General features: G+C 37.4%; 1 protein-coding gene across 1 annotated transcript; it reads left to right on the plus strand.

The window, feature by feature from the left end:
- Positions 1-7,927: 7,927 nt before the first annotated feature.
- On the plus strand, positions 7,928-8,350 carry LOC109211664. Its single transcript, XM_019375226.1, has one exon. The coding sequence runs from the start codon at positions 7,928-7,930 to the stop codon at positions 8,348-8,350; it is 423 nt and encodes a 140-aa protein (XP_019230771.1).
- The last annotated feature ends 2,110 nt before the right edge of the window (positions 8,351-10,460 follow it).

A 10,460-nucleotide genomic window follows, 5' to 3' on the forward strand; every position in this document is an offset into this window, starting at 1 on the left:
TATTTAGTTGTTCTGTGACTGTATTCGCTGTAATATTCGCGCTACACTGTACTCATTGTACGGTTGTACGACTGTACAATTCTCCTATTAAACAAGGAGAGTCTAGTTGTAATTGTACTCGTATTCGCGCTACTGTATTCATGAATACGATAGTGAAATTCGCCTAAAAATAGTGGAGTCCAGTTGTTTAATAACGTAAAGACAATCAATTAGCGTATATCACTCCTAATCTAACTCAACAAAAGCAATTTATACATAAATTTCACTGTTACGTGACTGTATTCGTTGTATTTGCGCTACTGTATTCATGAATATAGTAATAGGGGAATCCAGCTGTTCGAATATATTCGCGCTACTATATTCATGAATACAGTTGCGGAATCTGCCTAAAAAATAGGTGAATCCAACTGTTTAATAACGGAAAGACGATCATTTAGCATGTATCACTCCTAGTTTAACCCAACGAAACCAATTCTACATAAAGTTCACTGCTACTTTGTTGTATTCCATGTATTTCGTGGCTGTATTTATAAATACAGTGAGGTAATCAAGAAATAGAGTGTATACCGTTCTATTCAATTCAAATGTATACATCGTATTCAATTCGCAGATATTCATTGTTCACTATTACACATTGTATTCAATTCACCGTATTCAATTCTACTATATTCTAACAAAAAAAAAATCACAAAAGATTGAAAAAAACTTTCTCTCTCTAGAACATGAGCTCTCCTCTCAGCAATAGCTGATATGACAAGGAAGGCAAAATCTATAGGAGGAGGGGGGGGGTACCATATAGCTCACTACAACTGAAAGACCTAAAAAAAGTTCCACTGTCATCGGAGGCAAAGAAATTTCGAAATGTCAATGCAATTCAAGGTATAGATCCATTAGATTTGGATAGAACAATGGCGTCAACATCAATAGTGGTGGAGAACACGTTGGCAACGAAATCATGGGCAGATCAGACGGAGGAAGAGGTAAGTGAATCAGAATCAATAGGAAAACAAAGTCATGCAAAAACACCAAAAATAGGGGAATAAAAATTGGAGTGGAATTGTAGGGAAAGGAGAACAGAGTGAAGCATATGATCTAGCCGGAAAGGGAAGGGAGCAATTGCGGGGATATGTGAAAATGACAATAGAGGACATAAAAGATGAGATAATCTACTGGAGAACTGCACTAATTTGTTACGTCCTAGGTTCTAATCCGCCACAAATTGTTATGAGGGGCTACTTCAAAAGAGTATGGGGATTATTGGGAATAGATAAAATAGCCCAGGTGAACAAAGGTGTATTAATAGTAAGATTCCACTCACTGGAGAACAAGGAAATGGTGGTGGAGGAAGAAATTAGAATGTTTGACAAAAAGTCAATAGTGGTTAAACCATGGAGACTTGACATTAAATTTGACAAGCAGGTGGTTGATAAAATTCCTATGTGGATTAGATTGATGAATCTGGATATCAAATACTGGGGACAAAATGCTCTAAACAAAATTTGCAGGAACGATAGGCAACCCTCTGAAAGCGAACAGAGCAACAACACAAAAGCAGAGGCTGCAATTTGCAAGAATTCTGGTTGAAGTTGAACCAAGTCAGATGTATCCAGATATGGTGATTTTTGAGAATGAATGTGGAGTGATCATTGAGCTAGAGGTTAGCTATGAATGGAAACCAGTATTTTGTAAAGCATGTGGCAACTTTGGGCATGATATTAGAGAATGTAGGAAGCAATTAAGGCAGGACAAAGCAAGGGAGGAAATCATCAAAGAAACAGGCAACAACAATACAAATGACTACAAGGAAAAGGAGAAACCAGAGGAACAATAACAAATTGAAGCAAGGGAAATTACCCCAATAGAAAATGAGAGTAACAAAGACAAGCGGCAGGAAACACAGGGAACTAAGAACAGGCAGGAAATAACAAAAAAGAACAGGAAGCATGGCAAGTGGTACAAGGTAAAAAGCATGGAGAAGTTGAGGAAGCAATCAAAACATCTATGCTGCAGTAACACAATTGAACAACATGAACAAATGGAATGAATAAAGGTGAGGAGCAGTCTAAGGAAAGGCAGATGGAGCCACGAGGAAATGGTAACAAATCAGGGAAGGATGGGGGACCTAACCCCCACCTCCCTAATGGATAGTATTGGTTTCTGGAACACCAGGGGCCTAAACAGGGCAACCAAACAGAAGGAAGTGAATCTATTCCTTCAAAGATAACATGTTGGACTGTTTGGGCTCTTAGAAATAAAGATTAAGAGAGCTAAGGCAAATAAAGTTGCTCTTAATCTTTGCACAGGGTGGTCTTATACTACAAATCACTCTAAACATAATGTAGGAAGGATATGGATATTATGGAGGCCTCAGATCTTCACTATAAAAGTGGAAATGGTGACAGAACAACTCATTCATTGCATCATAACTCATAGTAGAACAGGGAAGAGGATTAATGTGACAATGGTGTATGGATTCAACGATCCAACACTAAGGCTTGACTTGTGGAGAGACATGATGATAGCTAATTAAATGGTAGGGGCATGGGCAATTATGGGAGATTTTAACTCTATACTCAGTCAAGAGGATAGAGTGGAAATAAGGGGGCATATGCAGAAATAAAGGAGTTTAAGTAATGTGTGGAACAATGTGGACTACAAGAATTGAAATCATCGGGATTTTTTTATACATGGAGTAATAAACCAGAAGGAAAAGATAGAGTGCTAAGTATAATTGACAGGGTGATCACCAACATTGACTAGGTGAATAAACTACCAGCATCTGAGGTTCATTATATGCCAGCAGAAGTATATGATCAAAGTCCTGCAATGATCAAATGGGAGGGAACAAGTACACCTAAGATAAGGATATTCAGATACTACAACATGTGAAGCATGGACAATTCCTTCATGACAAGAGCAGAGGGGAGTTGGAGACAACCATTACAGGGGACAAACATGTTTAGAGTGGTGGGAAAATTAAACAGACTTAAAAAAGTGTTGCTAAAGTTAAATAAAGACAAGTTTGCAGAAGTAGAGAAATATGAAGATGAAAGCATGAAGAAGCTGGTAGAGTGTCAAGAGAAAATACAAAAAGATCCCTGTCGATGCCCCCTTTTTCCAAAGGCGAAATCGGGTTTACGACATTTGGGCGGACAACTCTATTTCTTTTGGGAATTTGGGTTTGAGATTTAGAAGAGTCGCCACCTAATAATTAAGTGCATTAGGACACTAAGAATTTAAAAGAAAGAAGAACCAGAGAATGGGTAAGGGCTTGAAATTAACTCAGGGGGAAGGTGTTAGGCACCCCCCAAGATCCACTAGCGTGGTTCCCGGCCATGCTACAATTGTGACTTTAAAACAAGTAAACATACAAGACAACTTCCACATAACGATTACAAGTAGGAATGTATAAAGATTAAATAAACATGCTGAAGTGAGGAAATGGGTGGTTTCATAGTTGTTTAAAAGAATGTATAAGTGCAGGAAAATAAGGATCAAATAACGAGTGCAAACAATCAGACAAAAGAAGTGAAATGGGCGGAAGTTCAAAAAGAAAATAGTGCTGGAAATTCAAAGAGGTTTTAAATGATTTGAAGCAAAATACAAGGTTTAAAGAGCTGGAAACTGACAGTTTAAAGAGAACAATAACGAAAGTACATAAGGAGGAGGGGGGTCCTAGGTTTATAAATAACATGGATCATCCACGCAACACCTGGTAACCAATTATACGCGTGGTGTTATCGCGTTATCATCATATCCATGTCTACCCTTTCCCACACCGTTAAGGTACTAAAGCGCGGAATAGTCTCGTTACTTATTGCATGCTACTACCCGCCTCAATCCTATCAGTCCCGGAGGCTGTTGGGACTACATTCCTAAAGGGAAGGGATATTGACTTTTGAAGTTTAAAAGGCCAAAATCTAGTGCGACAAACAAAACACATAAGAGCAATTAAGGGGAAAACACATAGCAGTTAAGGCTCAAAGGGGGCCTCCTCATTCAAAACAAAAATTATTTAGCATGACTTGCAAGTATTGGTTAGGTCTTTAATTACACTTAAATGAAAAGGGGGCGGGTGGCTGATTTATTACATATTTTTAGATAAGAAGTCCGAATTAGGCCTGCCTGCTGGTTGTGATTATTAAAGACTGGTATAATTAATTGATTACCTAATAGTTTGCCTAGGTGAGACCTATAGGCATGATGTCTAACAAGGCGATACATACTGATTTTAAGGGAGGATTACTGATTTTAGAGATGAACCAATTCCGCAGATGTTAATAATATTATTACTGATTTTAGACTTGCGGATGAATCAGATTTAAACGACTGCTCCTATAGGCATGAATTGTAAGCGTTACTGATTTTAAAACGGTTATGCAAGTGAAGGAATCCTATGAGCATGGTATCTAGGATGCAATTGCTTGTTCCTTAGCCTATGGATTGTTTTGCCTAATGTCATATGCATGTGCAAAAATACAGAAATTTATAGGCATGGCTTCTATATGTTGAAATGCAGAATCTTAGAGGCATGGCTTCTATATGCTGAAATGAAATAAACTATAGGCAGGATCTCTATATGCAGTATTGAAATAAACTATAGGCAAGGTATCTATATGGAGAAAATCTATAGGCAGGATCTCTATATGCAAAAACATAAACGAAAGTGTTGTGGTTGCGGAAATAAAGACCTAAAACATGATATCTACCCCATATGCATAACATGAGAGACCCTCCCCCATTGTATACTATACACCCCATAAGTATTACAAAATTATTACAACTTGAATGAATCCAAAAATTAAATAAAAATTACATCCGAGATTAAAATTCCAACCAAGGAGAGCCTAATTCAGACTCCTAGTTTGAAACATGAAATAAATCAACTTCCAAAGATCAGATTTCCAAAGCCTTTCTCATTTGGGTGTGTCAGAGTTCCAAGGAGCTTCATGAATTCCAGGCAGTGCTTACACCCAATTACATTTGCAGGATCAGATTATGGTGCAGTGTGGAATGGTCAGCCCTCATATGTCCAAGTTCAGAGGGAACTCAAGGTCCCCAAGGCAAGGCTCATAGGAGGGGGGCAGAACTTAGAGTATAAGAATAAGTGCAAGTGCAATAGAGGGGGAATCAGGGAAGGCCATAACAAACTAGTGGTCATGCCCAGCAACTAGGATACTGGCACACCCCTGACCATCCCGTCAGCTTAAATTTTAGAGTTAGGACCTATTGAAGGTCAGTTTCAGACCTGGGCAGCAATTTGGATACTGCCAGGCCATGAACTTTAACTCAGCACACAAAAGGGAATGGGGGTATGTGGGAGACATAAGAGAAAGTAACATGTTTAATACAGAATATGAACAGCAAAGTAGACATGAATAGGACAACTGTAAAGTGAACACATTGTGAAGGAACTAAAATCAAATGGAGACATACCAATTTCAGGGAAAACAGGTAAGTAAAACAGCAGTCTTGAAAAGCCAAGTTGCAAGCAAAGCAGTACAAAAGTCTCAGCAGAGAGTAGAGAGTTTGCAAGAGCATTGTGACTGAAAGTGGGTGTGTGAGGGTATGAGCATTGAACTTTTGGGATTCAGAAGTTCAAAGTTCAAGAGTTGTAAAGTTTTTTTTCAGAGCTTAAAACTTGTTTCAATGCAGAAGGGTCGAGCCCCTTTTATAATGCAGCAAATAAGCAAGAAAAAAAGTAAGGAAATAACATTGCAATCAGTCTCCCTTTAATTGAGGGATTCTGATTTCAAACGGGTAAAAACAATTATAGAAAGGGATTTTGAAGAAATATTTTCCCAGTAGTATAATAAAGGGTAAGTACATAGAAGCTATTTAAGGCAACAAACTAATAGTACGCGGTTTGCAAAAAAAAAAAGGAAAGGGAATCAACCAGTAAAAATTAAAATTTTAGACTTTTACTTGAATGAATCAAGTCAGGAAAGGGGTAAAGAAATGTTCAATTAGGGAAAACCAGTAACAATCAAGTGAACACAATTAAAGGAATTCGGGATCAATCAGTAGTTGGCAAAGCCCTTTTTTGAAAGAAGAGTTCTCATATATAAACACACGAATATGTAAATCGAGGAGAGACTGTTAAGTTATTTAAAAGAGAATTTAACCAAAGAAAAATTCAGAATCATAAGCAAGGAGATGCAGGTTCAATCTGCAGACTCATAATGAGTCTGAGAGTCCAGGGTCCCAATGTGGAACCCTGACTTGAACACAAAAATCTAAGTCGTCAAAGGAAACCCCCAAATTCTAGGGTTTCACAATTGAATCAGACATGGAAAGCAAGCCATTTGTTTCAGAGTCTCAACAAAAACAAATATGATAGCATGCTTGAACGACAAAGATAAGTCATGAAGAACATATTTGAGAAAACTCAAAGCCTAAACGAGTTCAGAAGAAGGAAATAATACAAACTTGAACACAAGTAGATGAAGCATGTAAGAACATGAACAGAGTCCAAAAAATCAAACGGTAGGCACACATAGCAGAAGAGTAGTGAAAACATAGCAGGAGTAGAAAAGAAGAGGTAAAGGACAATATATGCATAAAATAAAAGAAATCATACGAGCAGGGTGTAAACAAACACACATAAACAAAGAAGAAAAAGAATCAGAAAGATTTTTTTTCCAAAAATCCTTTTAGAAACCCTAAAATCGGAGAGAAACGATTTAGACAAAAACTTTTGGGGAAAACACTCTAGATGGCAAGAAAAGCATAGACACAGTATAGATCTAAACAAATAACGGTGAAAGAACCTCGAATGGCTTAGGGTTTCGGAGAAACCCTAGAAATGAGAAAGGCCTTGAGGAAAGTCAGATCTTGAGTCGAAAAAGACTCATATTGCCTGAATACGACGGAGTAATGGCCGGAGAAGCCATAGATCTACAAATCTGAGAAGGTCTTGAAGAGAACCATCATAGGCGGGCTTCAAATCATCGAACAGCTTAGGTCTAATGGTGAGAAAGGGTGAGCACAAGTCATCCATGGCCTGGAACGCCATGGATTCCGGTGGATTTCAGGGCGGAGGCGGCTAGCGTTAGAGAAGGTTCGAGAGTGTTTGAGAGAGAGGAGGGTTTCAGGGGCGGCGGATAATTGAAAAATGAGTTAGGGTTGGTGGGGTTGATCAATTAAAAAGGAAAGAATGAGTGTGCGCCGTTGATCTGTTAGATCAACGGCTGGGATTAAAAGAAAAGGTCCAGGCGGGTTATTTGAGTGGGTCGTGGGTCGGGTGAGCTTAGGATTTAGGCCGGGTAATGGGGTTTTAAATTTGGTTTAATTGGGGGGCTAATTTAGGCTAAAATTGAAATGATTAGGGCTAGTATTTAAATAGCCATTTTCCCTTTTTATTTTATAAAAATAGTAAAACAATTTCTGGAAACAAATTAAAAGTACTAAATTAGTTACTAATATGTAAATATTAAATTAAAAATACTGGAATCAAAATTTGTAATTATAAACGCAATTAATCTTAAAATAGGCTAGAATTGCAATTATGTGCAATTTAATTTTAAAATACTCAATAAATTTGTAAAAAATGTGCAAAAAAATTACCTTAGCTATATTTTGGTATAAATATGAGGATAAAATAAATTAGTCACCAAAATGATAATTTGAGGAATAATTATTGATTTCAGTACTGCTAAAATGGACAATAAATTGATTTTAAAAATCTTTAAAAATTAGGAAAAAACCAAAACACTTAGATATGCTTATATATACATATATATGCTATTTTGAGAGTATTTGTTTTGTATATAAAAATTATAGGGAAAAATTGGGTATCAACAATCCCAGGAGTGAAATGTTAGGCAAAAAGGAGAAGGAATTGACAAAGCAATACATATACTAGAAGGAAGAAAAAATAAACTATTTGCAGCAAAAGAGTAAAATACAATGGCTTAAATATGGAGACATGAACACAAGATATTTCCACTCGGTGATCAAGGCAAAGAGGGTAGCAAGCAGAATATTCACAATTCAGAATATGCAAGGAGAAACAGTTCAATCAACAGATGCAGTAGCTGATGCTTTCAGAGAATTCTATACAAGTCTACTGGGCACTAACAAGCAGAACAGAGATCATGTGGCAAGCCACATAGCCAAAGAAGGACAGATTGTCTCAGAAGAACAAATGAGCCAGCTGATAAGAGATTTTTCACAAAAGGAAGTTAAAGAAGCAATATGGGATATAGAAGGGACAAAGGCACCAGGACCTGATGGGCATGGTAGCCAATTTTTCAAGGATAGCTGGACCATTGTAGGGGAGGATATCACTGCAGCTGTGCTGGAATTTTTTCAATCTGGAAAATGCTCAAGGCTCTTAATAGTACAATGATCACCTTCATACCAAAAACCTCTCATGCTGCAACGGTTGAAGATTATTGACCTATAACATGTTATAATGTGGTGTATAAGATAATCTCAAAGAAACAGATTGAAAGTGGTGCTGCCAGACATCATATCACAAAACCAAAGTGCACTTGTGGTAGGGAGAACAATGGTGCATAACATACTGATCTGTCAAGACTTGGTCAAATTATATAATAGGAAGTAAACCACTAAAAGCTGCTTGATCAAGGTGGATTTGAAGAAGGCATATGATTCCATTGAATGGAAATTTGTTGAGGAAATGATGCATGCACTAAACTTACCTGGACTATTCATAAGGTGGATTATGGCATGTATCACAACAACCAGCTACAGCATAAATTTAAATTGAGGGTGCTATGGCAAAATAAAGGGGAAGAGAGGACTAAGACAGGGGGATCCAATCTCCCCTTTACTGTTTGTGATTTTTATGGAATATTTCACACGCATCATGGTACATGTGGCTAAGGATGAAGAATTTACTTATCATACAAAATGCAAAGGATTGAAGCTGACACACCTTTGTTTTGCGGATGATATGATACTATTCAGTAAAGGAGATTATACATCAGTAATGCTCATGCTAGGGGGACTCAGGTTGTTCTCGAATGCATGTGGTATGACAGTTATGCAAATAAATCGAATATCTTCTGTGCGAATATGAATGGTGGAGAGATAGAAGACATATGTGAGCTAACAGGATATAAGAAAGGTAAACTACCATTTAAGTATCTTGGAGTGCCTATATCCTCAAAGAAATTAAGTGCGGTAGATTGTGAAATGTATCAAGATACTGGTAAGGATAAAAGGATGGGGATCCAGGAACTTATAATATGCAGGGAGAACTCAATTGGTAAATACAATGTTGTTGCACCTGCACTCATACTGGGCACCAATATTCCTACTTCCAATAGGGTTGTGAAAGACATTGTAGCTATATGTAGAAATTACTTACGGGATGGAGTGTCACCAACAAATCACCACTAGTAGCATGGGACCTAGTCTGCCAACCAAAAAGAGAGGGAGGATTAGGAATACAAGAATGTTTGGCATGGAATGAAGCAGCATTGGCAAAATATGTATAGAATATAGAGCAAAAAAGTGATTCATTATGGGTTAAATGGGTAGATCACATGTACATAAAGGGCAAGGACTGGTGGAAATACAAACCACCACAAGATAGTGCATGGTATTGAAAGAAGATATGTGATATCAAAATAGTTTTTGCTTCAGGCTTTGAACAAAAAGGGTGGAAGGGGCAAAGGAATAGATACACAGTAAATGAAGGATACCAATGGAGAAGAGGAGCAGCAACCATACACAAGATGGATTTGGAATTGATTAAATATTCCAAAACATTATTTATAGGCTAGTTGATCATGAGACAGAGACTACTTACGAGGGATAGATTACATCTGATGGGAGTAAGCCAGGAGAGAACATGTCTACTATGTGGGATGCAGGATGAAACAGTACATCATCTGTACTTCGAGTGCCATTTCTCCTGAAGATGCATTGATGAACTATCCAGCTAGTTGGGAATAAAGCTGAAACAACCAGATATGCAGAGCATTTGGAGGAAAATAGGAAGATGTATAAAAGGGAGAACATGCCGAGGATTCGTGACCTCAATCATCATAGCAATAATGTATGGAATATGGAGAGCAAGGAATGAAGCTCTATGGAATCAGAAAGTACCAATGCCAACAAAGATGTGAAAGAGCCTAAAAGAGGATAGCAAATACACGCTACAACTCATAGAAGCCAATAGAAAGAATAGGAAAGAAATAGAGTGGATCAATCATTTGTACAGATAGGAAAAAGCAATGACTATGCAAGAGTGTAGAACTAGGTTCTAACTGGGCAAACCTACCTAGTACGGATGCTCAAGGAGAAGAGAATAATGATATAGTTTTGACTTTGAACTTGATAGGATAGCTTATTGATTATGGTAGGGAAATATCACTTGTAAATAACTTTTTCTGGTGGGGATTAATAAAAAATTTCTTTCACAAAAAACAAAAATCACAAAACACAGTGATATTCGGTTGTATTAAAAAAATATAGACCTTCGGAAT

Source organism: Nicotiana attenuata, unplaced genomic scaffold, assembly GCF_001879085.1.
Source record: "Nicotiana attenuata strain UT unplaced genomic scaffold, NIATTr2, whole genome shotgun sequence".
NCBI classification, from domain to species: domain Eukaryota; kingdom Viridiplantae; phylum Streptophyta; class Magnoliopsida; order Solanales; family Solanaceae; genus Nicotiana; species Nicotiana attenuata.

What these genes read in the sequence shown, in the direction of transcription:
- LOC109211664 (XM_019375226.1), top strand. Translation starts at nt 7,928, where the DNA reads ATGAACACAAGATATTTCCACTCGGTGATCAAGGCAAAGAGGGTAGCA.